The sequence below is a fragment of the Mastacembelus armatus genome, chromosome 18, assembly GCF_900324485.2.
Source record: "Mastacembelus armatus chromosome 18, fMasArm1.2, whole genome shotgun sequence".
Lineage (NCBI taxonomy): Eukaryota > Metazoa > Chordata > Actinopteri > Synbranchiformes > Mastacembelidae > Mastacembelus > Mastacembelus armatus.
In genome coordinates this window covers 18,038,136-18,064,702 of record NC_046650.1, presented here as the reverse complement: position 1 = coordinate 18,064,702, position 26,567 = coordinate 18,038,136, and the positions used below count along the sequence as shown (strand labels likewise).

General features: G+C 46.5%; 2 protein-coding genes across 2 annotated transcripts; both read right to left on the bottom strand.

Annotated features, from left to right (window-relative positions):
• Positions 1-1,417: 1,417 nt before the first annotated feature.
• gp1ba (glycoprotein Ib platelet subunit alpha) lies at positions 1,418-5,893 on the bottom strand. Its single transcript, XM_026326349.2, has 7 exons — positions 5,686-5,893; positions 5,100-5,195; positions 4,778-4,969; positions 4,360-4,455; positions 4,035-4,214; positions 3,479-3,659; positions 1,418-3,127 (listed from the first exon to the last, which is right to left on the bottom strand). The coding sequence occupies exons 1-7, from the start codon at positions 5,845-5,847 to the stop codon at positions 1,944-1,946; spliced, it is 2,091 nt and encodes a 696-aa protein (XP_026182134.1). The 5' UTR covers positions 5,848-5,893; the 3' UTR covers positions 1,418-1,943.
• Positions 5,894-6,535: 642 nt separating this feature from the next.
• kif1ca (kinesin family member 1C, a) lies at positions 6,536-26,490 on the bottom strand. Its single transcript, XM_026321837.2, has 28 exons — positions 25,885-26,490; positions 20,656-20,783; positions 20,038-20,114; positions 19,869-19,947; positions 19,681-19,781; positions 19,318-19,383; positions 19,059-19,237; positions 18,842-18,953; positions 18,682-18,759; positions 18,508-18,573; positions 18,330-18,408; positions 17,990-18,068; positions 17,727-17,875; positions 16,720-16,830; positions 16,479-16,612; positions 16,061-16,140; positions 15,750-15,825; positions 15,579-15,658; positions 14,965-15,059; positions 14,302-14,385; positions 13,712-13,892; positions 12,881-12,953; positions 12,689-12,787; positions 12,371-12,532; positions 11,908-12,186; positions 11,359-11,448; positions 11,049-11,271; positions 6,536-10,576 (listed from the first exon to the last, which is right to left on the bottom strand). The coding sequence occupies exons 2-28, from the start codon at positions 20,759-20,761 to the stop codon at positions 9,738-9,740; spliced, it is 3,777 nt and encodes a 1,258-aa protein (XP_026177622.1). The 5' UTR covers positions 20,762-20,783; positions 25,885-26,490; the 3' UTR covers positions 6,536-9,737.
• Between the last annotated feature and the right edge of the window lie 77 nt (positions 26,491-26,567).

Sequence of the window (26,567 nt, the reverse complement as noted above, 5' to 3'; positions counted from 1 at the left end):
GGACCTGGGAACAGTGACGTTCTCCAGACCCTCGTAGTGTCACTGTAACACTGTTTGGGAGGGAAAGAAGGAACTCTAGCAGAGTCTTCAATGTTCAGCTGTTTAGGAAATGTTCAGCCATCGCCCCAGTCTCAGCTCTCACACACTCTGGAGCAGGTTTTCTTCTCTGGATCTGCCTGCATTCATCCTTCTCTCAGTCTGAGTCTCTCAATAACTGGAAATCATTTCCAGTCTCTAACTCAGATCCAGAGGACAGTGGAACAGGTTGTGACTAGCTCTGTAATGACTCACGGGGAATTTTATCTCAGTCTGCAGTTGGGGACAAAATAACTGAAGCGTCTGTGCTGCCCCCTGCTGGCTGCATTGTGTTTTATATCTCTTCAGTTTTTGCATTGTGAGGTAACTGTTATTGCTTCATTTATAGTTTCTGAACAGATGAAGAGACATATGGAGAATGTAGTAGCTCATATGAAAACTCACACTGCTCCACTTAAATTACACTGTAACTCACCCAGAACCAAATCTGCTGCAATAAGGTCTTCACCATGCAAAATAAGTCTGGTCTTAGAAATAAGGGGAACAAACCTCGTTTTTATAAATTCATTTACAGAGTAACGTCCAGAGTTAAAGTGCAGTGCGAGGTGTGTTGTGGAATTCTGGAAGGCTTATTGTGGGTGACGTCACTTCCTGTGGACAAATTCAAAACAAAACATCTGCTTATAGTTTGACGTCACTGAAACAATGAAATGATGTTTTGTTGTAATTTTATTGATGAAAGTAATTTTTTGTTTTTTAGAAAACATCCAACACACGTTATTTATTTGTCTTTTCTGTGTTTATGTTCGTTTATTTTCTCCAGTTTTCTCAAACACTTTCTTCTACGGAAATGACGCAATCACGTCCTCGGAACGTAATGACGTGTGTCAGGGCTCTCCTTCCATTGGCCGGTGGACGTGACGTTCCCGAACCACTTCCGCCATCTTTGAAAAGAAGCGTCATGGCGGGAAAAGGTGACTATCTGTCAGGTGTGTTTGTTTCTTTGTCAGACCTGAGTGCAGGATCAATCAGTGTTATCGATCAGGAACAGGCGGGAAAACAGTCACGTGTCACGTGTTCTGCGTGGCGTTTACAGATGTTCAGTCAACATCTGGTGGAAGGTTTTGGTTTGTGGTCACTTTGTGTTTTACCCGTTTATGTCCAGTTGTGTTGCTGTTTGTCTTTGGCTCCACAAAAATATCAGGCAGTTTTCCTCTGACTCTGTTCATGGACTTGGTTTATTGGTGACTGATCTGGTTTGAGACATTTTCCAGTGGTTGCTGACCAGTAACAGGGCGTTGCAGGGTTTCATGGTAAACCAAAGAAACATCAGAACCACGTTTAATATTTTCTTTCAAAATAAGTGTCTGATGGTCAGTAATCACTGGTTATATTGACATATAGTGAATTTATTGTTCATCCACAGTTTGACGTCTAACAGCTCTTCTCATGTTTCTACCTGCTGCTTGAAATGGTTTTATGTTTAGAGAACAGAGCACAAACACCAGCACAGCTTTGTTCCACAGATCTACCTGTTAAAGTGATACAAATACTGCGACCAGAACTATCAGAACACGTACTTTACATACACGACTCGTACTGTGTGTTTCAGATTGTTTCATCCAAGTATTTATGACACACTGATAATAAACACAAAGACAATTAGAACATGATGGACACAGCTCATAATATATATGTGCTGTGTCCATACAAGCATAGTATATATGGATACATGTACACAATAAGGGTTTGTGTATTAGTAGTAGTACTTTGTTCTGCCATAGTATTATTATCTTCGTACTGTAAATGTGGTGCTGGTTCTGTTTGTTCTTTAACCTGAACTTTGTCGACTTGAACTCGTTTGTGTTACGTTAAATGGACCAATCACGTTTCTTCTCATCTGACTGTCACTGAGCTGCCTCACCCTCAGGAGGCGGGGTCACCCCCCAGGGCATGCTGGGTAAGTACTGTGCCAGCCACTCCCCCCAGCTGCTCCTGGGCTCCTCCTCCTTTGCACCTTCTCCTCTTTTCACTTCCCACCCTCCAACCACCCAGTCCAGCTCTTCCTTCCCTCCATCCACCTCCTCTCTCTCCTCCCGTAGAATCAGACTGTAGCGCTTCCTGGAACCTAAACCTCCACTCCTCTCTCCATCTTTCCCCCTTGGCCTCCTTTCTCCCTCCTGTGCAGGGAGCCGACACTCCTCCATCACATCCCTCCATCCCTCTATTTCCTCCTCTTTGCTTAGCACACGGTACAGGGTCTTCCTGTACACTGCTCCCTCCTCCCTCCTTACTGTTTCTCCATCCTCTCTTGTTGCACCTCCTCCTCCTCCTGTTGGTGCCAGGTTGACAAGGAGGCTTTCTCTTCCCCCTTCGCTTTCCTTCCCTCCAGCCTCCCTCCCTTCAGCTTCTCCTTCCTCTCTATGAACATACAGAACTGAGCGATAGAGTGCCTTCACTCCTCCTTCTCCCCCTGCTACATCCTTCTCTTCCCTCCTGGTGTATGTTACCAGCCTCACTCCCTCTCTACCTCCTCCTCTTCTGGACACCACCACACTCAGTGGCTTGTACACCCCCCTGTACCAGACGATAAGCCTCGCCAAAGTCGTCAGTATGCACGCCGCCAATGCCAAGCACAGCAGCAGGCAGCCGGCGAACAGCCAAAAACAGAAAACTCGTGCTGCTCCAACAGCTTGAGTTCTACCTCCGACAACTGTACCGATCTCCCATGACGTGGTCGGTGTGGAGGTTTCTTCAGTGGTGAAGGGGGCCGTGACCACCTGGACTTTCTGTTTTCTTGACATTACAGTTGATGGACGAAGTTCAGTTGGTGCAGTTGTCGTCATGTAAGGTGGACTCTGGGTTGTGGGGCTGACCGTCGGTAGAACATGATGACTCCCGCCGATAATTCCCTCTCTGACCTCTGACCATTCTATGAAACTGGTGAAGGTTTGATACCAGGACCATGTGACTACTCTGTGATACACAAGCCTTGTAACTGCTAGCATTGTAGTTGTAGTGGTGGGAGGAAGAGGAGGAGCAGTAGGAGGAAGAGAAGTAGTAGTAGGAGGAAGAGGAGGAGCAGTAGGAGAAGGAGGATAAGTAGTAGGGGGAAGAGGAGAAGCAGTAGGAGGAAGAGAAGTAGGAGGAAGAGGAGGAGCAGTAGGAGGAAGAGAAGTAGTAGTAGGAGGAAGAGGAGGAGCAGTAGGAGGAAGAGGAGAAGTAGTAGGAGGAAGAGGAGGAGCAGTAGGAGAAGGAGGATAAGTAGTAGGGGGAAGAGGAGAAGCAGTAGGAGGAAGAGAAGTAGGAGGAAGAGGAGGAGCAGTAGGAGGAAGAGAAGTAGTAGTAGGAGGAAGATGAGGAGCAGTAGGAGGAAGAGGAGAAGTAGTAAGAGGAAGAGGAGGAGCAGTAATATGAGGAAGAAGAGGAGCAGTAGGAAGAAGAGGAGGAGCAGTAATATGAAGAGTATCTGGGATCAGAGTATTTATATAATAATGATGGCTGGTCGGTACTGGCTCGTAGAAGTCCCCCTCTGGACCTGGTTCTGTTGGCAGTGAACACAGATCAAATTCTTCCAGACTCAGAACAGGTTTACTCTTGAGTGACTGTGGAGAGTCACAAACCTGAGGGCAGATAAGAACCATAAAAATAAGTTGCAGCAGGTCAAAATGCATCCCTGTAAAAATGTAAACATGTATCTTAAACAGGATATCACACACGTTATGGTGCAGCCCTTTGACTCTAGGTTTCTCCAAAGGCTCCAGTATGTTTGGTACAAAGTATAGTTCAATCATATCTGAAGGTAAAAGTAGGTGCAGTGAAAATCCTACTTTGACGATGGGTAAGATATGATCGAGTACAAACTTGATCACTTTAAAAAATGTTCTCACACACCTGCAGTCCCTGATTTTAATGGAAAACCGTCTCAGATGCCGTTGGATGTTCAGACAAGAAAATTTTTGAAGCGTATGGAGGCCCATCACTGTTGTGGTACTTACTACACTCTCGGCGTCGCTCCTGATGATCGGGCCGTCCCGGACGTAAACATTGAGTTCGTAGTCATCAAGGTATCTACGCAAGTAACCAAGGGAACAAGAGCAGGCCCAGGGATTGTCTGACAGGTAGAGGTACGGCACCTCTTCTTTCTGGCTGAACCAATCGTCTGGCATCACTTTGATCTGAAATTGAAAGTGTATGTGAATGTTCTGCTAACCTTCGCCCCCACAAGGCAAAGAAGCAAACATCTACTGCGACCTTGTTTAAACCGCCTTTTTCTGATTGTGAGCTCAAAAACCTTCAAACCTCATTTGCTTGTTTTCTCACCTTGTTGCTCTCCAGGTACAGAGTTTCTATGACTCGGAGAGGGTGGAGCATGAGCTTGGGCAGCTCCTTGATGCGATTGGCTGACAGGTCCAGGATCTAGAAGGCAACAGCCAGTCGGTAAGAAAACAGGTAAAAGTATTAAGGATTTATTAGTGTCGGTACGAAACTAACATGCCATAACTTTCTGACATTTTATTCTAACTTCTTAGACTTTTTCAGTCATGGTTCTAGCTCTGGAAATAGTTTCCAGAATAGTAATAGTTTCCGACGGCCTGACTTTCTAATGAACACTACGTATCTGAACTTTGTAACAAGCCAAGCTTCATAGAATTTGTTCTGAGGTCCTGATGCTGTGTTCACATGCATCTTTCTTTGCTAACAGCAGTGAGTCAAGGTGTGAGCATGCTAAGACGTTGACCTCCAGTTTGCTGAGTCCAGAGAAGGTGTGGTCGCTCAGAGAGTTGATGGCGTTGTTGTCCAGGTAGAGCTCAGTGAGATCAGGACAGGCTGAGAAGGAGCCATCAGAGAGGGATGTCAGACGGTTCAAGCCCAGTCGCAGGACACTGAGGCTGGGCAGGATCGGACCGGCGCTGGGGGTCACCTCTGGAATCTGGGGGCACAGAAGGCCGTGAGAATTAGCAGCCTGAGAATGAAACATGTTAATTCCGACATCAACTGGCTGCAACTGGTCTAGGGTATGACATTATAATATGTCTTATAATCATGATCCAGACAGAAACCTTGTTGCCTGTGAGGTCGATCTCATAGATCTCTTTAAAAGGCTGGAAGGAGGTCCAGGTTAAAGTGGAGAACAGGTTTCTGGGAAACAAAAGAACCTAAAGACAGAGAGAGCAGAAGACATTTAGAGCTGCAGGGTTTCCTGTCAAACTGTTACTGGTTCAGTCAAACACTGAACATCCAGTTCAAAGTTTCTCACATTTAATGTTTGTTTTAATGTTTAACAACATTTTTTGTTTGTCTTTTCCACAGTACAGACAGGATGATGATAAGAGTGTGGTGGTGTAGCAGCATGAAGCAGGTTATTTATCTCGGCAGAGGGTTGAAGACAGGCTGACAGCAGCCTGCAGCTGAGCTGCTGTCTTATTATTTAAATATCCTAAATAGAAATTTCTGCAGAAATAAAAATAATAAAATCATTTTTTTTCTGGAAAGTATTAATCATCTCTTTAGAAATCATGTCTAGGTACTTTGACAGAAATCTAAAGTTCTTTTCAATAACTTTTTCCTGGAGCGTCTTTTACATCTAAACTTGACATTGTTGTCTGTCGTCTCTGTGCAGCAGCTGTCAGTGTTTCATGGTGTTACCTTGGTCGTGGGTTCGAATCCCACCGGGATGTCGCTGTAGCCGGCCGCCGTGCAGTTCTCCCGCGGCCGGTGGTCCTTGTCCCAGTCTTTGTGGCAACCGTCCACCGCTGTCACCATAGCAACGTGACACAGGTGGACGAGCAGGATGAGAAAGCGCTGCATTGCGACTGAGCTCCTGAAGGACTGTCGGTGTGAGGAGAAACTGAGGAGCTGAGTAAGTGTCCGGTTTGTGTCTGTGCGGTTTGATCGACAGGCGCTGCGGCAGGAAGTGTGATAAGACCCTGAGTCCAGCTGAGACTGTCGGTATCGGACTCTGTCACACTGAGCATGTTTCCCTTTTGTCTTTATCAGCTTCCTCACTGTGTCTTCAGGTCGTTCTTCATTTGCGTGTTTGAGGCCTCCTGCTGCCACCACTCACATGTGACCATTAGTCATGGTTCTCATGTTTCACTTAACACACACTGGCTTTTGTTTTATTCTGCATCTGTGGCTGTGAAGGTATTTTAGAAGTTAAGTCCTTGTCATGATTTCCAGTCTCAACCTCTGGTGTTGGCTCATTTAAACAACTTATCAACTTACCCAAAGATCTAAAGTCCTATTTCACGAGACAAAAGTCTGAAATGTGAAATGGGAAAAACAGCTACAAGAGCAAAACGACACCAACACCCTAATTCTTAAAGTATATTTAGCTTGTAATACTTTATCTGAGGCAGGGTCTGAGTACTTCTTCTGCCGCTGGTATTTGCAGTGTGTCATTATGTGTAAATGTGTTTTTAGAGTGAAGCCGTCAGGGCTTTGAACCCTCTCAGCCACTGTAGCGTTGGTGGAGGGAAAAGCAGGAAGGGAGTCGTGTTTTGTTTGTCAGTTTATTGGCATCGTGTTGTCTGCAGGTACAGCCTGAGATTGGTTCCTGATACAACAAAAACAACAACAGACACAACAACTCAACATCAAATGAAATCAACTGAGGCGCTCCGAGCCAATAGGAGGAGGGCTAGGCCATGATGTCACCACACACATGTCCTGCAGTGCCATCGTCCTGTGATGTCACAGACTCTGAGGCTGCGATTGGAGCATAGGTGAGGAGGGGGAGGGGGAAATGGGTGGGGAATCCTCGAATGTCTCAGAGTGCCGCCAGGCCCAGTTGCTATGGCAACGCCCCCCATCCAAAACAACAATAAAAAAAAAAACTAAACTAAAGAGACAATTAGAAGAAAAACAATAAAATCAGCTTAATGATGTAAAACAAAATTTTGATTATTATTCTAAATTAAGCCAGAAACACACACACAGACGTCCAACACACGCACACACACTAAAACACACTCAGGTGGTTGCATGAGGGCGAAGAAGCTCCCTTTAGCAGCATCCCAAAGAGCCCATATTAAAGACACTGATTATATTAATAATAATAGTGATGACATCATAAAGCCACATGTGGGCTGGGTTAAAATACAGACGCAAACGAATACACAAAGAAAGAAAAAAAGCCGATCAGACGCCCCCAGCTGGAAAATAAAAGTTAAAAAAAAAAAAGAAAAATTTAAAACCATAAACAAAGAGGAAACATCATTTTCCATCAAGCTCGGCGGTGGCAGCAGGATTGTCCTGTGATTGGTGGATTCCAGAGACAGCAGAGCAAAACACGGCGAATATAAAATTCTGCTGATGTCGTGCTTCCCCGGCCAATCACAGTCAGTTGTTGTGTTGACGCCCTCACTGACCAGCTGTGCCTCGGGAGGGAGCGCTCCCATTGGTTGGTTCTGACATTTTGTGAGCAGGTCTGAAAGTCATCGAGCACAAACATGCTCCACTTGTCATCTCCCACAATGCTTTGCTCTTTGTGGGCCAGGTTTAGGCAGTGAACATGTCGTCATTCGGGGCAGGCTAGACGCACCAAGGCTTGCGTTCAGGTGCACATGGGATATTGGAAATTTGTGGCAGGTTGAAGATCAACTTCTGATGTTCAGCAGAAACAGCTAATTTCAAGATGAGCATTTTTCTCTGTCTGATAATTAACTGATAATGACAGTAATAATTTTTTACAGCCTTAAATTTAAAAAAGAACGATACTGATGTTAAAGCTGGTAAAAAAAGCCACAATTTCCAGCTTCCTGACGCCTCGGGAAGGCAGCAGTTCATTCCCCTTTTTGTCACAACTGCTGTGAACATAAAGTCCTAAACATTGTCACATCCTTTATCATCACACAGAACATGTAGTGTCTGTTACTACTTCAAAAACAAATCTTATCATATCTCAGATTTCTTTAAGTGTCTCACTCTTCCATCTCATCTGCTTTCTCTTATCCAACTGTCTCACCCTACATTTCCCATGATTCCTTGCTTTCACAGCCCTACATTAACTATAATCCCTCATTTTATCTCCCATTTCTGTTAAATAGGTCAGTATCTCTACATCTCCCAGGAGGCATCACTTGTCAGGTATCACTTAATACATTTCCCACGATTGCCAGAGACAGTGAACTCACTGTGATTCATATGTCGCAGCCTGTTTTTAAATAGATTCATCTTCATAAAAACAAGTAAGTCAGGATACACTTCAAATATACACACAACGCTTTAAAAAGGTTCAACATGCGAGTCTGTCTCAACATTTACAACCTCAACACTTCCTCTACCTGTCCTCATACCTTCGTCTCAAACAGCCGAGCGGTTTCTCTTTCTGCTCTAACGTCTCTTCCCTCCATCTGTCCGTACAGCAGTGTCCGTCAGCTCGCGGCCGTCCTGCAGGAGGCGCCGCAGAGCGGCTTTCTTTGGTTTGTAGCACTCAGCGACACAGCATTCAGGTCACATGGGAGAGACGTAAATATAACTTTTTGATTCCATGTAAAAAGTTTCAACTGTGTGTGTGTGTGTGTGTGTGTTTTTTAACTCAGTCTGTCATAGTAACTTATGTGGAGATCGTTTCCATCACATTTAATCATCCGCTAACAAAAATGGGTGCAATCTGTAAAAAGTGGCTGATGGTCAGTCGAGCTTTAATTCTAACAGCAGTTCTTCTTTGCCTTTTTCAGACAAAATACAGTAATTATGTCCCACTGCACCCGTCCAAGAAAAAAGATTCAACGTCTCGGACTGTGAAGTTAAAGTTCACGTTGAAAAACTGAGGTAAATGACTGGAAATGTGTTTAAAACCTGTCGGATGTAACAACAGAAAGAGACAATGATGTGTCAAAGTGCAGAAGTAGGTGAGGGGTATTTAAAAATGTGTGAAATTGGTGTGTTGAAGCTAAAAGAAGGTGTATGGCTGCATTTAAAAGTACTTTTCTTATCAGTGTTAGCTTCAAATATTGGTTTTACATAAAAGGAATAACAATAATGCTTATTATTATCTTAGTTTGATATTGTGATTGCAGTACAAACAAATTATTCCCATACAACCTGAATGCTGCCACGGCTAGGCTAAGCTAAGCTAATCCATAACCTATTAGCCTGAAAAGCTAAATAGCCATCCATTGCTCCCCGCTCAGGCTAGCTGGACACTAGCCCAAGCTAACACAGGCACCTCAGGCTGACCCAGGCTAGTTAGCCTCCTGGGCTAACAGCAGCTAAAGGGGGGAAGCTAAATTTCAGATGTGTTTGTGTACAAACACCCAGAGTCCATCTGTAATCGGAGCAAACACTTCAGCTTTAAGGCACCTTGTTATAAACCACTGATCGAGCCCAGAATACCAATAAAACTAAATCACCACGTAATAAACTTCAAACATATTTAACAGCCCAACAAACAACCCCCCCCCCCAAAAAAAATCAACAAAATAAGATAATCCACTTTTACTAGAAACAGTGTTGCTATGGCAACGGCTAACCCGTGCTAAGGTCGGGGCTAGGAGGAAGCCACACATGTACGAACAGCAGGACTGGAGGTGCAGTGTGTGTGTGATGTTAGCTGGTGTGTGAAACATCGATCAGTGAAGGTGCCCAAACACACACACACAAACACACACACTCGCAGCCTCTTCTCTACAGCATCATGGCTGCCCTGTGTCCAGCAGCCAATCAGAGACCTCCCTGCTGTCAGAGGTCAGAGGTCATATGGGGGTTTCCTTGTTGTTTTTGAGGTCCGGTGCGCTGAACTGCCGCCTCATCCTGGGTGGGGTGGTGAAGCCCCACCCCCCCTGTGGTGGTCCCACCCCCAGCAGCATCTCAGGAGGAAGGGGCGGAGCCGCAGAGCGAGGCAGGCTGTGGTAGTTGGGGTGAGGCCCTGGCTGGAATGGTGCATTGTGGGGGTTGTAGTAGGGATGATGAAGGTACTGATGGTGCTGGTGTTGATTATAATGAAAGCCTCCGTCTCTGTCCCTCCCTCCGCCGCCTCCTCTTCCTCCTCCTCTCTCCCCACCTGGCCCGGGAGACACCCCCCTCCTCTGTCTAGGTCGGCCCTGGTGACCGCCACCGCCCCCTCCATGATGCTGGTCGTTGTCGTAGTTACTGTTGCCATGGGTGGAGCTATCCAGAGAATTGCGGCGGTAGCGATGCTGGTTGTTTTGGTTGTTGCCCTGGTGATGGTAGTAGAAGCCCCCCTGGTTAGCCTGGTTGCCTTGGTTACGCTGTTGCCAGGCACGATGAGGGCTGGGGGTGCGCATGCGAGGGGGTGGAACCTGGAAGGGGAGGGGCAACAGAGCAGGTGGAGGAGGTGGAGGAGAACTTTTACCCTCCGCTCTCTCTCCTTCTCCTCCTCCCTTTTCCTTCTGCTCCCCCTCATCTCCTCCCGCCTCCCCCAGACCCAGAGCCTGCAGGGCGGCGCTGGCTGGTCCCCATGACAACCGATGGGCGGGGTTACTCTTGAAGGGGAACTTGAGCTTACACTCCTGGGGAGGGATGAAGCGTCCGGTCCCTGGGAGATGAACAGGAACAGTGGGGGCGTTTTGACCTGTGGGGGGCAGGGACACAAAGTCATGACAGGAGGCAAAATGACGTTTTAATACCCCGTTATAAAATATACAATGGAGGTTTTTCCACTTCACTAAATTTTATTAGCTCAGTGCTGAAACAGAATATTGTGTTTTTACTAATCTGATGAATGGAACATGCTAAAACCAACATATGCAGTGGGCCTGCATTTGTTTCCTTGATTCATTATTATCAGCTGCTGTTTGGATGAGCAGACAAACTGCCCAGGTCTGTTACAGACATGGCTTTAAATTACACCACGTTAAAATGCTCCGTCCATGTTTAGTTAAATTATCAAGGAGAACAGTAAGGATTTCATTCTCCACCTCCACAATTATATTAGATAGAGACTTATATATCAATCTGGCCCCGTCTACACATTACTATGGTTTCCCAGTAGCCCCAGTTTCACGTGCCAGTCATTAATATTGGCCTGGTGTGATTTTCTCCACCTTGGTTTTGGTTCTGTCCTCGCAGCTTCTTGGTGATGTTCTGCTGCTGCAGGTTCAGGATTCGCTGCTGTTCCTGTTTCAGCCAGCGGAGGCGTCCTCTCCTGAACGCCGGGTCCTCTTCCATCAGCCGCTGAACTCTGACCTCTGGCAGACCGGGATCATCACCGGCCCCACCCCCATCTCTCTGAGAAGACCCACCCCCTTCGCCATTCACGTCGTCTTCCTAGAAACAAGAGGGAAACGGAGGAGTCAAATCTCAGTTACTGACCACCGATCGGCAGGTGGAGCAGGAAGTGACGCGTCAGCGCACCTGAACAGGTATGATGCTCTCCATCTTGATCATTCTGTCTCTCAGAGCTTTGATCTCTTCGTCCTTCATGTTGTTCTGCAACTTCACCTCCTGGAAGAGTTGGAGACATTTGTTTCGTCAGGAGTCGCCTCTTTTTTCAGAAGTCTGAGGTCGAGTTACGACGTTAGTGCAGCTTCCAGATGTTTTCAGACGTTTGTCTCAAGTTCCTAATAATATGATCTAATATAAAATCTGTCCTCTCTGTGGTTCAGGAGACATTTACTGTGATATATGACCTGGATAAGCAGCAGGACATTGATGGATATTAACCAATAAAAATGTAACTAGCTCTAATTTGAGCTCAGGATTCTCCAGGAGGTTTTTACTCAAATCATCTCCAAAAACATTTAATATAAGATGTTGTAGAGCTTCCTATGTCTGTCTGAGTTCTGTGTTTACTAAGACTTTTCAGGAAACTGTGATCTGTCTTTTAAACATCGTGTAAACCCTGATCCTTTAGTTGTTGATGAAACAGACACAGTCAAATGTCCCTTTAACAACATCCCTCACCTCCAGGATATCCGTCAGTTTATCGATGTGAGCTTTTAGGTCATACACTTTTCCTTTCTCTCCTCCCTCCCCAGTCTCTCCTCCTCCGCCTCCCTCCTCCGTGGGGGGGCTCTTCTCCTCCCCGATGCCCACGGTGTCGCACACGTCCTGGGCCACGGCCCTCCAGCTGTCCCTCTCGCTGGCGTCCTTCTTGGCGTACATGCGGCAGAGCTCCTTCATCTTGACGATGGACAACGCCTCGATCTCCTGACGGGAGTGACGGAAATCTCCCAGAGCCACCTGGGGGTGAGAGGGGGGGCACAGAGGGACACGTTAAGGTCTGTAAGAAAACAGGTGTTGTCCTTTTATTAAAAACATCTGCAGAGACATGGAAGAAAAAGTCTAAAACGATCATTTAGTTAAACCACTCTCTGAAATGTTGAACTGTTCCTTTAAATCTAGAAACTGTGTGTGTGTGTGTGACCTCATAGCAGATCTCTTTGACGGCCTGCATGCGGAGGTCTTCAATGGTGACCCGTTTGGGGTCTTTGCTGATCCTCCTCCTCTGAGGGATCTGGTAGACTCGCAGAGGCTCCCTCCTCTTCCCACTGCTGGGCAGACCACAGCGCTTCACTATGGACTGCACCTGGACACGGACAGGTGAGGCGATAAGGTGAGGCAGGTATCAGGCAGCAGAGACCGTCCTACGGTCACAGCTGTGTTTAGGTTTTGATCAGTGTCTTGTGATCCACTGAGACCAGCATGAAAACCTCAGACCAGATGGACTGACAGGTATACGCACCTTGTTGGCAGGTAGTTTCTCTCTGAGGGAGGAGATCAGCTTCCAGCTCTCCTCACAGGAGCGTTTGTCTGAGTCGTCCCCACTGTCGCTGTCTGCGTACTGAACACACACACACACACACTCACTGACTGAGGTTCAACAGTAAACCCACTGGCAGCTGAGCTCACATCAGACCCACCGACTGAAACGTACCAGCCTGTGCTGCTCCAGCAGCTGATCAGCCTCCTCCTTCTCTTTACGGTACTGAGTCTCCATGTCCTGCAGCCTGTAACACACACACAGAGACACACACATACAAACCAACCAATCAATCAATCAATCAATCAATCAATCAATCAATCAGTATACTAACCTATACAACTGTCTGCTATCAGTCACACCTGACAACAGGTATAAACTGAAACAGCAGTTGTCTTTACATGATTCATTTTCCATCAGCAGAGTTCAAAAGTTTTAGTTCGTCATTTTTGTTTTTGTCAGTCTGAATATTTAATCGTAATATAAAACAATGAATTAACTGTCTTATTCTTCTTCTCCTCCTCTGGGCTGCTCCCTTCAGGGGTCACCACAGCCAATCATCTGCCTCCATTTAACCCTATCCTCTGTATCCTCCTCACCCACACCAACTATCCTCATGTCCTCCTTCACTACATCCAAGAACCTCCTCTCTGGTCTTCCTCTAGGCCTCCTTCCTGGCAGCTCTAAACTCAGCATCCTTTTACCAATGTATTCACTGTCCCTCCTCTGAACATGTCCAAACCATCTCAATCTGGCTTCCCTGGCTTTTTCTCCAAACCATCTAACATGAGCTGTCCTTCTGATGTCCTCATTCCTGATCCTATCCATCCTCGTCACTCCCAGAGAGAACCTCAACATCTTCAGCTCTGCTACCTCCAGCTCTGCCTCCTGTCTTTGTCTCAGTGCCACTGTCTCTAAACCAGACAACATTGCTGGTCTCACCACTGTCTTGTCCACCTTTCCTTTCATTCTTGCTGACACTGTGATGGGTCTTCCTGTTCCTACCTCTTCTCCATCTCCAGTTTGATGTCAATGCCCTGTTTCTCCAGCAGCTCCCTCTGGGCGTAGTTCCAGTCCTCCGGCTCCCCCTGCTGCTCGGCCGGGAGGATGCGCTCCCGCTCCAGCCTCGCCTGCTCCGGGTGGTTGAACCGAAACACGTGGTTCTTCCCCATCACGATGCGGTTGCCTAGCAACAGAGTCGGTTTTCAGTTAGTTTTCTACAGATGCAGGAGGTTTTTTAAGAAGTCAAGTTTCTCCTGTTGTGACAGTTTGAAATCTCAGTGATGTTTGAGTTTATTTATTAGAGATTTAAGATTCCAGGTTTATACACCGACTTCACTGTAGCTGCTCGACAACATCTTGCTATGGACAGACGTTATAAAGCCTTTCCACCTCCACTACCTGTTGTATTTATACTCTGCCAGGGATGAGGTGAATATATTCAGCACGTTTTTAAGGTTTTAACTCGTTTAAAATTACTTTTCCTTCTTTCTTCTCAACAGTAACATCATCATAATAAGGAGTCAGAACGTCAGAGTCCACCTCCAGTCTGACGCCAGAGAATTTACACACACACTTGGCCTGAGCGCTCGCACCTTGTTTGAGGACGACGGCTTCAGTGATCTGCTTCCCGTTGACGTACGTCTCAGCTCCGACCAGCGGCTCCAGAGTCACCACCACTGGAGGAGGAGAGTTCAACAAAGTCAGGGGCAGCAGAACCACAGGCAGTGAAACAGTAACACACAGCTGACGGATGCACAGTCAGACACAGAGCTGGACGGGTGGTGGTGGTGGTGGTAGGGGGGGGCACAGGAAGCAGGGGAGTGAAGGTGAAAGTGACGTCGCCACGATGACTAGTAAGAGTGACTGTTGAACGATACCTGACAGACTTCCTGGCAGCTTATACAGGAGGAGAAGAAGAGAGAGAGTCATTCAGTGATGGCGCACACACACACGCACACACACACACACACACACACACACACACACTGAGCTGCTGCCTGTCCATCGAGTGTAAGTCACTTCAGCAGACAGACTTTACAATCTGGTGGATCCAGATGTGAGAGCTGCAGCTGTGCAGTCTGACCAGCTGAGGGCGCCCTAACGCCACACTCTGACAGGACGACAACAGCTGCACAGGGATGTTACAGCGAAAAGACTAACTCACACCACGAAACGGACTCAACAGGTCAGGACTCAGCTGGTCAGTCCACGTTTCAGTGCTGGTGTGTTCAGGTAAATCACGGTCAGTGTCTCACCTTCTCCCTGCTCGTTGGTCTCGCTGACAAACACACAGTGAATCTCTTTGATGAAGTGACCGGACAGTTTGATGTCCACGTCCTGCTGCCCGACCCTGACACACACACACACACACACACACACACACACACACACACACACACACACAAAAACAAAAACATCAGTTCTATTTTCAGTCTATTGTACTTTTACTCTTCTATGACTCTGAGAGCTTTAGTTACTTTGGAAACTTTAAGTACATTTTCCTGATTATACTTGTGTACTTTTTACACCGTAGTATATCCACTGTATATTCAACCTGCTGCAGTTACAGCTGTGTGTTTATGTAACTGGACTGCAAACACATGAAAACCTCTTTATTCAATCAGGTTTTAGTCACTTTCTTTTTTCTTCTACTCTGTTTTACTGTATAGATGATGTTTGTGTATCTCATTAATATGTTACCATTAGTCACTGATGTACTGTGTCTATGATACTGAGTACTGATGTACCCGCAGGACGTTCACTGTACTATAATATTCGTACTGTTAGGATCTGAATACTTCTACAGCTGAAACTGGGCCTGCTACATGTTTGTGGACTTGAAAAGAGCTGAAGAGAAACGGCGACCGACCTGGTGAAGCCTTCTTTAATGTAGTAGAGGAGACACTCTGACATCAGAGGGTCTTCGTTCAGGTTGACCAGGTGAGGAGTCTGCACCACAGAAACACATCAGTCACATGTTCATGAATCACAACAGCAGCAGCTGCTAATCTAACTCCATCTGAGACAGACTGAGACTCACTCCTTTAGGAGAGAAGACGCCCAGCGTTCCTCCATCTTCTTTAATGGACACGCCCATCTCCGCCAGCAGGGCCTCTCTGGGCGAGAGACACCGACACAGAGAGAGAGAGAGAGAGAGGTTTGGTTACTGACCTGAGTCGTCATGTTCATCACTTTCCCACAAAACTTAAATTCTGTCGTGTTCATGCTGCGTTCAGGTGCCGTCAGCAGAACAACAACCAGACAATTTTTATCTAAATTACCAAATAACAATTTTTGAAATCCCAAAACTGCAGCTCAAGCTAAACGTCATCTGATCCAGCATGAAACTACCTCTCCAGACGAATAGATTCAGTTTTTCTTAGTTTCTCCTCCCAGGTCTCGTTTAGTTCAGCGATGATTTTCTCCGTTTCCTGCAACACAGACACGAAGACATCAGTCTGACACTGTGAGTATTCATTCATTCTGTCACTCATATTAGTCATCTCTGGCTTTGTCTATGTTTTGGAACTACAGTCCCCATAATGCTTTGGAGTAAATTAGTATAAGTCAATGTGTGATGTGCAGTTTAAGGTCTGTATCCTGTAGCTTAAGAACAGAAGGATTCTGAATGAAGTTCTGTACAGATAAGAAGCATCTTTTTGGATTTATTCATGAGAAACAATGTTTTTCCTGGACACTGTGAGTTTCACTGAAGGTGGTTCTGAGAATCTGCATTGATCAGGTTTTATGGAGGAGCATCTGATCCTACCAGCAGTCTCTCAGCTGCTTCCTCTTTACTGATGGTCTCCGTGGCGACCGCCTCCTCTCCTTCCTCGCCCTCCTCGGTCAGGTGGTTGGGGTCAGCAGGTACGTCACCTGCAGACACAGGCTCATCCTGCCCACCTGGACGTGAACAAAATGACACTTTGTGAAGGAAATGTAACTGTGACCACAGGATATATGGTGTATATGCTGTATCGTTCAGGCTCTTCTTTGTCTGTGAGACTCACTTGGAGGGGCGGAGCCATCCTCAGGTGCGACCCCATTGGCTGTGGGGGCCAGCAGCAGTTGGGAGAGGGACAGATCAGCAGCAACAGTGGGACCGTTGTTGTTGTTGTTGACTGTAAGACACAGAGTCAGGTTTCATGTTTTAACAAGCAGCAATGTTTGCTATCCTGGGTATGAAGAAGGGCCTGTCGATACATGCGCACACACACACACACACACACACACACACACACACAGCTGCAGTTGTCTGCACTTACTTCCAAACATACTGCACATTGACATTCCACACATACCATGTCCAAGTAAACACATACATGAAATACAGTTTATCAGCACAGTATAAAACAGTGTGTTATGGGCAGTATAATGCGTGTATATCAGTATAAAACGTGTATATACCAGTGTGTGGGCAGTATACTGCGTGTATACCAGTATAAAACGTGTATATACCAGTGTGTGGGCAGTATACTGCGTGTATACCAGTATAAAACGTGTATATACCAGTGTGTGGGCAGTATACTGCGTGTATACCAGTATAAAACGTGTATATACCAGTGTGAGGGCAGTATACTGCGTGTATACCAGTATAAAACGTGTATATACCAGTGTGTGGGCAGTATACTGCGTGTATACCAGTATAAAACGTGTATATACCAGCGTGTGGGCAGTATACTGCGTGTATACCAGTATAAAACGTGTATATACCAGTGTGTGGGCAGTATACTGCGTGTATACCAGTATAAAACGTGTATATACCAGTGTGAGGGCAGTATACTGCGTGTATACCAGTATAAAACGTGTATATACCAGTGTGTGGGCAGTATACTGCGTGTATACCAGTATAAAACGTGTATACCAGTGTGTGGGCAGTATACTGCGTGTATACCAGTATAAAACGTGTATATACCAGTGTGTGGGCAGTATACTGCGTGTATACCAGTATAAAACGTGTATATACCAGTGTGAGGGCAGTATACTGCGTGTATACCAGTATAAAACGTGTATATACCAGCGCTGCCTAGCAGCTCCTGCAGGCCCTGGGAGAACAGCAGGTTTCTCAGTCGTTCCACCTCGGCCTTCAGCTCTCTGATCAGTTTGGCGTTTGGATCTTCATTGATCACAGCGTGACAACGAATCTGTTTGGCACGGTCGGCATACCTGGACCACATCAGACTGAGTCAGATTAAACTGGACAGATCCAGATTAGATTAGATCTAAAAGGATGCGTGATGAAACGACAGAGATTACGGTCGGCACACATCGATGTCTGACCTCAGAGTGCTCAGTGTTTCTTCGTAGTTGATGTCAGCAGGACTTAGAGCAGCAATCATGGCCGTCCGAGAGTTTCCTCCTGAAACAAACCACATCACAACTTTAATGTGACTACCATTTGTGCTGAATGTAGTAACATATTTGTGGTCTATTAACGCTACTGTTGCTGTTGGTACTATAGTCATTAGTACTTCTACTGTTTGTAAAGCTGCTATAGTACTAGATCAGTTACTCCTTCTCAAAATCCTGCGAATTAGCATTACTCCCAGTACTGTTTATTGCAAGACAGCCTGTCCTGTATTACTGCAATATTACTGGTCTGAGTGCTGGTTGGACTTACCCAGGTTCTCCTTCAGCAGCCAGGTGAGAACAGAGTCTCTGTAGGGAATAAAGTCACTTTTTCTCTTCTTATTGCTCTGCTGCAGAGACAAACAGTCATTTACCTCGTGGACAGAATCATCTACTGAAACTAAAAATGTAATGAATTATTAATGAATCCGTATAAAGTATGTGCCTACCATCTCAGCCAGAGCTGATATCACTTTTCCTAACGTGGTTAGAGATTTGTTGATGTTTGCTCCTTCCTGTGTTGAAGAAAAGCTCAGTGAACAAACAGCTTGTGACAGTAAATACATGGGAACTGGATGAGGAAACTTTAAGGACCACGACTGGGACTTTAGTGAAGATCTGACCTTGAGCCTGGTGCCCTTTGCCCCCGAAGAGTCCGCTCGCTCGCTTCCGGCCAGGTCGACCAGACTGATCTTACTGACCTGAAGACAAAGTTCAGTTTCAGCTTTTGGTTGGGATCAGAATCCTGATTAAACCTGTGACAAAGACTGAACATGCTCAGACCTTCTCCGTGTCCAGGCTGGTCATCTGGTCTCGCCGTTTCTGGGTGAAGACGATGGTGAACACGGCATGTGACCTGGATGACGTCTCGTTCATGTTTGTGGCTGCAACAGTCCTGTAATCAATACCCACCCGTAAATGATCGATCACTGACAGTAAGGCCTGGTTTCAATCGTGTTCAGACACATATGTGGAACTATGTTGGTGCTGGGTCACCGACCTCGCTTTGTTCCCCACGTCCATCAGGTCCCGGATGTCAGGGAATCCGGTCACAGCTAGTTTGGACAGGTCCTCCACGTACGGGCCCAGGATGGGATGCTCCCGCACCCGCAGAGTTCCCTGGGACATTGGGTTCAGCAGGTCCCGAACCCGCTCACAGTAGATCTCCATGTAGGACACCTGGAGGTGGAGGAGACAGCTTTTATCCAACCAAATCACCAAATGGGTCGATGAGAATGATGCGACCAGGCCAAGTTTACCTCCACAGAGTAGGTCAGGTCCGGATCTCTGTTTTCTCCTGTTCTCTGGAACAAGTCCTCACACAACTAAACACAGACAGACAAAGGGGCACAGGTCAGACCCTTAAAAAATCCAACTACACATCAGGTCCAAAAATCAACGACTGATCTGCTGCTTCACACGTCCAACCACATTCCCGGAGCGAGAGCTAAACCAGGTAAGACGATGTCACGAGACAAGAAAAGTTATTTAACCGTTTGTGTTCCACATTTTAGCAGCTCAACAGCCGATTCAGAGCGGTTTAACTTCTCCTTAAGGAGTGGATGTTGAATTAAGTGTGTTTTCCTTCCTTCACACAGAGGCAGGAGTCCAGCGTGTCTCACCTGAGGTATGATGCCTTCCTGTCCAGGCTCCTGTTTGCCCATCATGGTGTAGCTCTTCCCTGCACCCGTCTGTCCGTACGCAAAAATGCAAACGTTGTATCCTGGAACACAACAGCAATAATGTGACTGACTGACTGACTGACTGACTGACTGACTGACTGACTGACTGAGAGACAGTTCTGTTTTACCTTCGAAGGCGTGCAGCAGCATCTCCTCTCCGATGTCCTTATACACCTGCGTCTGAGAAGCAAAGGCGGGATCCTCAGCCTGCAGAAGCACAAACACACACCTGGGTTACTGCTGTTTCTACGACACCGAGAGTGTGTTTCCAGGTGTGGTAGGTGTTGGAGTGATCACCGTTGTGTGGGACCAGTAGGAGTAGTCGAAGGTGAAGTTCTTGGCTCCATCTTTGGTCTGTTTGGGGTTGGAGATGCCTGGAGAGACAGGACGACAGAGCAGAGTCATCACACACCTTATACACCCACTTTGTATGATACACAATGTGGCCAGAAGTATGTAGACGCCTTCTGGTTTTAACACAGCCCTCAGATGTGTGTCCAGGAGAAATGTGCATGTGACCACTGACCACAACTTTCAGCAGAAAAATGCGTCTGAACACGTCGATCATTAACAAGTTCAGCGTATAAATATCTGTGTGCAGGCTGGCAGCTGCTAAAGCCCAGGGTGTTGCAGCAGAGTCTATTAATAAACGCTGTCTGTGATGGTGTGTGTGAGTTTAAATAGCAGGTTCAGAGGTCACATGATGGGACTGCTGAGGCCTGATTTAACCCACGCACACCTCCAGCCTACTGCAGCAGGGAAGACGCCTGTTCTTCAAGTAAAACAGCAGGGATTTGTTTTTCTGAATAAACATTATTTGTTTACTGTGCAGTGACACAGTCTGAAGAATAAAGTCCAATATATTCTGTAATAGCAGTAAGTCTGTGTGTGTGTGTGTGTGTGTGTGTGTCTTACAGGTGGTGTTTCCCTGCATCTGGATCACACACTTGGCGTTGCGTCCCGTCTCTCTGGAGTTGAACGGGCGGACTCGCACCGCCACCTTCACTGACGCACCAGCCATCACTCAGCTCCGCCCACCCCACCTGAGGACGGCCAATCAGAGAGCACGGTAAGCAGAGCTTTGAAAGGTGTGTTAGGTGTGTTACACCGAGACATCCTATTGGATTTCTGCGTGTTCATAAAACATCCTGGACCTGCATTTGTACAGGTATGGGTTTAGGGACTTGTTGCCGTGACAACAGCTTGAGATGAGGCTCTGAGAAACCAACAGTGTAACCTGAGCCCTTTTTCATCTCTCTCCATCCAAACCAATTTTCTCCTCCTGTTTTCTCCCAACACTCCCTCCCTTCACTTTAACCAGCTTGGTTTCTCTCATCCTGCCTTTTCCGTCCTCTGTTTTCCACTCCTGGATTTTCCTCTCCTCCCTTCTCATCCTCTATCCTCCTCCCTTTTCCTTCTCTCCTTTCCTCCCTCCCTCTTTTCTCTTTTACTTCTCTGTTTATCCTCTTTCACCTCCTCTCTTCTCAGCTCTTTTCCTCACAGCTCCCTGACCACTCCTCCTCTTCGCTCCTCATCTTCCCACATTTTCTCTCCCCTGTCACATTCCCGTCTTCTGTTTTGTCTTTCCTCGTCGCCATGGAAACCACAGCTGTCTCATTTTCATCGTTTATTTTCTTTTTTTTTGGTCCCATTGTCTCTTTTATTTCCTTCCTGTTGAATGTCTCCCTCTCTCTTTGTCCTTGTCAGTCTATGTCGAACGCCCAGGCCTCAGGCCTTTGAACACACTGAACGGTCTGGTTCTCGTGGGAAAACACTTTGTCAGGTACAGTTTCTGAGTCTGTGTCACAGTTTCTGCAGAAAAACCTTCATCTGCGTTGTAACACCGAGGATTAGTGACACACTGCACCGATTTATACGCCACGTATTTGTTCCTCAGTAATCTGTAATTATGTCATTAATCAATGAACCAACCTGGACTTGTTTACTTCTGACTGTAGGGCCCAGGGGCCCGAGGAGTCAAAGAGACTTAAAGACTAAGACACAAAACAACAACAGGGACTCAAAACAACCATAAAGCGACTGAAAATGACGTAAAATCATCACACATTGCCACAAATAAAGCACCAGCATGTTTTTGTGTGACCCTCGGTCTGGGGGCCACTACAGGGTCATGGTTGGGGCCCTTCACTTATCTGTGCCCTGAAGTTCATTGTCTCTTCTCTGCATGTCAGGACTCTGATAAGCAGCAGCAGAAAATCAATGATTGATTAACCAATGAAGAAGAACAACATATCACCGGTGACCTTATTGATCCACCTATCAGTCATCAATCAGACGCTCTCTGCCCAGTCATGACCAAGAACAAAGGGGATGTGATCATGTTATTGATCCGTGGTAATCAGCTGCTCTGTAATTCAGGCCTCACACGTCTGACACAGCTGGACACTCACTGGAGACTACGTGTGGATTCATTAGTCCCGGACATGTTTCCTCCCCGTTGTCTGATAAACACTACACTGAGCAGCAGGTTTAGGAAAAGACTGAGCTTTAAAAATGAGACAGAGTCTTAACCAAGACGACACACCCAGGATGCTCATGTAAAAATAAACAAATGCAGCAGCAGCCACACCGACCACAGTCACACCTGGTCCAGCAGCTCGAGTCCAGACTTCCCTGGCTCCACCTTTACCAGCTCAAGTGATCAACACAATAATCCATCAATAATGGTACTTTTGGACTTTTACTGCAGTAACATTTGGAATGCAGGACTTTTACCTGGAACAGAGGATTTGTACTTTGTGGTATTTCTACTGTTACTGCAGTACTTGAACTAAATGTGTGACGTTACGGTTTGACCCAGGGCAGTGAGGGGTTAACGTGTCTTTGCACTGTGCTGCTGGTGTTAGCTCCACATCGGCCCTGTTCTCATCTCTCAGGCAGATGAGGCGAAAACCGAGGTGGATTCTTACAGTGTGTGTCAGCAGAGTTGGGTTACCTCTGTTTCCACATTCCTGCCTCTGTGTTGTGTAATTCCTGCCAGTCGGCCGACAAACCCTGCAGCTGGTTTGAGCTGCGGGAGCAAAGCTGAGCCGACGACACCGACAGGAGCTTTTCTTTGAAACTGGAAGAACCGATGTGTTCTCCGTCTGTGTGTGTGTGTGTGTGTGTGTGTGTGTGCGCTAACGGTGTGTTTAAACAGCTGGTTCGTTTGGCCTGTTCCACCATACTGTGTGCGTGTGCGTGTGTGTGTGTGTGTGTGTGTGTGTGTTGGATGCCTGCGGAGTGATGTCAGCCTCTGTGGTATGTGGGCTGCTCGCTCACCTAGACACACAATAAGATTAGAGTACAATCAGTATCTGTGTCCACCATCTTGTTTCTGTTCTCTGGGTTCCTGACTCTGAGCTGTGTTGACACAGCAAACACACACGGCTCTGCTGCTTCCTGCTGCTCCAGCTGGCACATCGGAAAACACACACTCACTTCCAGAGGTGGAAGAAGAAATACTGCCATCCTTTACTGCAGTAACAGTGGGAATACCAGAGTACAACTCATCTGTTCCCAGTAAAAGTCCTGCATTCCAAATGTTACTGCAGTAAAAGTCCAAAAGTACCAGCATCCAAATGTACTTGAAGTATCCAAAGTATAAGTACTCACTGTGCAGAATGGCCCATTTCACATGAATGGATCTGACATTATTGGATTCTAATTATTGATGATTCTTGTGTTGATCACTTTAATGTTGGAGCTGATGTTAACTACCTTATATACTTCTAATTTGAAGTACTTTATATACCGCCGGGTAGCTGACGTTAACTACCTTATATACTTCTAATTTGAAGTACTTTATATACCGCTGGGTAGCTGACGTTAACTACCTTATATACTTCTAATTTGAAGTACTTTATATACCGCCGGGTAGCTGACGTTAACTACCTTATATACTTCTAATTTGAAGTACTTTATATACTGCTGGGTAGCTGACGTTAACTACCTTATATACTTCTAATTTGAAGTACTTTATGTACCGCTGGGTAGCCGACGTTAACTACCTTATATACTTCTAATTTGAAGTACTTTATGTACCGCTGGGTAGCCGACGTTAACTACCTTATATACTTCTAATTTGAAGTACTTTATGTACCGCTGGGTAGCCGACGTTAACTACCTTATATACTTCTAATTTGAAGTACTTTATGTACCGCTGGGTAGCCGACGTTAACTACCTTATATACTTCTAATTTGAAGTACTTTATGTACCGCTGGGTAGCCGACGTTAACTACCTTATATACTTCTAATTTGAAGTACTTTATGTACCGCTGGGTAGCCGACGTTAACTACCTTATATACTTCTAATTTGAAGTACTTTATATACCGCTGGGTAGCCGACGTTAACTACCTTATATACTTCTAATTTGAAGTACTTTATATACCGCTGGGTAGCTGACGTTAACTAAATGTAGAGCAGGAAAAAGTCCAAGGTTTGACTCTGACATGTACTGAAGTTCAAGGATGAAGTAGCACAACATGCAAATACTCAGGTAAAGTACTAATACCTGGACTAAAGTACTGTACTTGAGTAACTGTACTTCCATCACAGAGCAGACTCAAACTCTCCACAGTAACGAGTCAAACAACAGAATTTTTCTGATGAAGATGCTTCATGTTTGACCTACAACGCTGCCGTTTTCCCCCACAGAGACCAGAGTTAGTTCCCATGTGCAGGCCTCTGGGCAGGAATGTGATAATGAATGGTCTTCATACCACACACACACACACACACACACACTGAGCCCTTCCTATGGTGGAGCTAAAAACAGAAATCAGTTCGACCCGACGCCCAGTTTGTGAAGAACATTTCACTCTGAGTGAGTCTGAGTCTGAGTCTGAGTCTCACCGTCTGCTCATGTGACCATGGCCACGTGCTCCCTTCACATGCAGCAGGAAATTCTGGGATGGTTTTCAGCAGCATTATAGCGTTAGATTTTATTCTATGATGTTTCTGTCGTCACCAGATGTTTGCTGGGTGGAAACTGGACGATGAGGTTTTACTGTGTTGTAAAACGTCCTGATGTTGTCAGAGGAGGCTACAGAGCTGGATGCTAACCCATGTTTCCATTGAGACGCACTAGCCTGAGCGCTAACAGGTGTCAGCATTCCTCGCCTGGAGGAGGTGTCAGAGTCCAGAGGCCTGTCATTATGGAGGAGGCGACTCTGACTCCAGCGTTAACAGATTTGGGGCGTTGCTTAATAACATCAGAGCCGGAACCAAACAACAAGCAGCTAAAAATACACAACACACACACACTCAGATAGACGAGATGCCTGCAGAGAGCCGCTTCAGGGACAGCAGGAGACTCTGCATTATTTGTGAGCACTTTGTTTACTTCCTGTTCCAACAGTAAACAACATTAGTGATGGGAGGGTCACACTCCTGGTTTTTGGACTGATATGTGTCCACCCAGGTGGACCATTCAAATGGTGCTGGTGTTGGTTTGAATGATGATGGAGACTCTGGTTCATGAAATACACATATATTTATATGAGTACTCAGTTTGGTGCGGTGTGTTTGAAGTATTTTTACTGCTGCAGGGAGAAAATGTTCATTTCCAGCTGATCAAACACTGTTTACTTTTCCCTGCTCCTCCAGTGTGACCAGTTTCTGTTTGTCTCTGGTTCCTGTCGGTGCAAACTGAACCGCTTCTCTTCGGAAACACCAAGAAAATGATCGGCCAATTAATCAATACTTCAGTACTGATACTGGTATAAAGCACAAGACAGTGTAGTAATACTACACCTGAGTACAATAACTCCAGTACAGTTCAATGAAGGTGCCGATACACCTGTACTGTACCTGAGGGGACGCCAGTGTTTGTCTAGTGTGTGTTTGAGCTGGACCAGGTTCAGTGTCTGCAGGGACTTTTAGACCTGATGACTCCCTGTGTAAACAAACTGCATCCAACTACACAACATTAACAAACAACAACAACATAAAGTACACAACACTCCTCTGGTTATCAGTATAAATACCAAGTTGACTCTTTTATATCTATGTACTTTACTGTTTCCATGTTTATTAGCACCTGTTGTTGTTTGTGCTGTGAACAACATGTAATGACAGTGTAGTTAATATTAGTGTTGACTGAAGTACAATTATACAACAGGAGGGGGGGGGGGGGACTCACCTCTACCGGACCAGACGAAACCGCAAGTCTCGTGGAAGCCACGCGCCGACCGGTTCACACCGTCCCCATGTTTCCGTTCAGAAAACAAAATAAGAAACAAGCAAACGAGCAGCCGGCACACAGGCCGTGCTCTTGGTCCCGGTCCCGGTCCTGGTCGTGGTCCGGGCCCTGTCGGTACCGGGGCACACAGACAGTTGGGTGGGGGCGCTGCTGTGTGTCACTCCGTGAAGAAAGTTGAGACACGCACGAACGCGGTGTCCTCCGGTGTAACGGCTGATCGGCGGGGATGACGTCACTGTCCGGTACCGTTCTCGGTGGAAAAAGTTTTAACGGAACTCAAAGTGACGGAAGCGGCGGGGGAGCGGAGGCCCGTCTGGGCGCTGAATCACGGCAAGTCCGGCTCAAAGTCGGTGATCCGGTTGTTAGTCCGGTCCGGTGAAGGCCGCTCCTGCTGCGGGCCGTGGGGGGGGGCAGTTTAACGGTAAACCGGGAGTTTTAACGGGAATCTGAGTTGGAAGAAAAGGAAAAGGAAAGAGAAGAGAGGGGGGAGAGAGGCTGGCCGGTGGCCTGGCCGCGCCGCGGGGTGTGCGTGTGAGTGCGGGCGCGTCCCCGTGACGGAGGAGCGCCGTCAGCCCCGGAGCCAGAGTCGCTCCGCCCCCCGGTCCAGGCTCCGCCCACTGCGG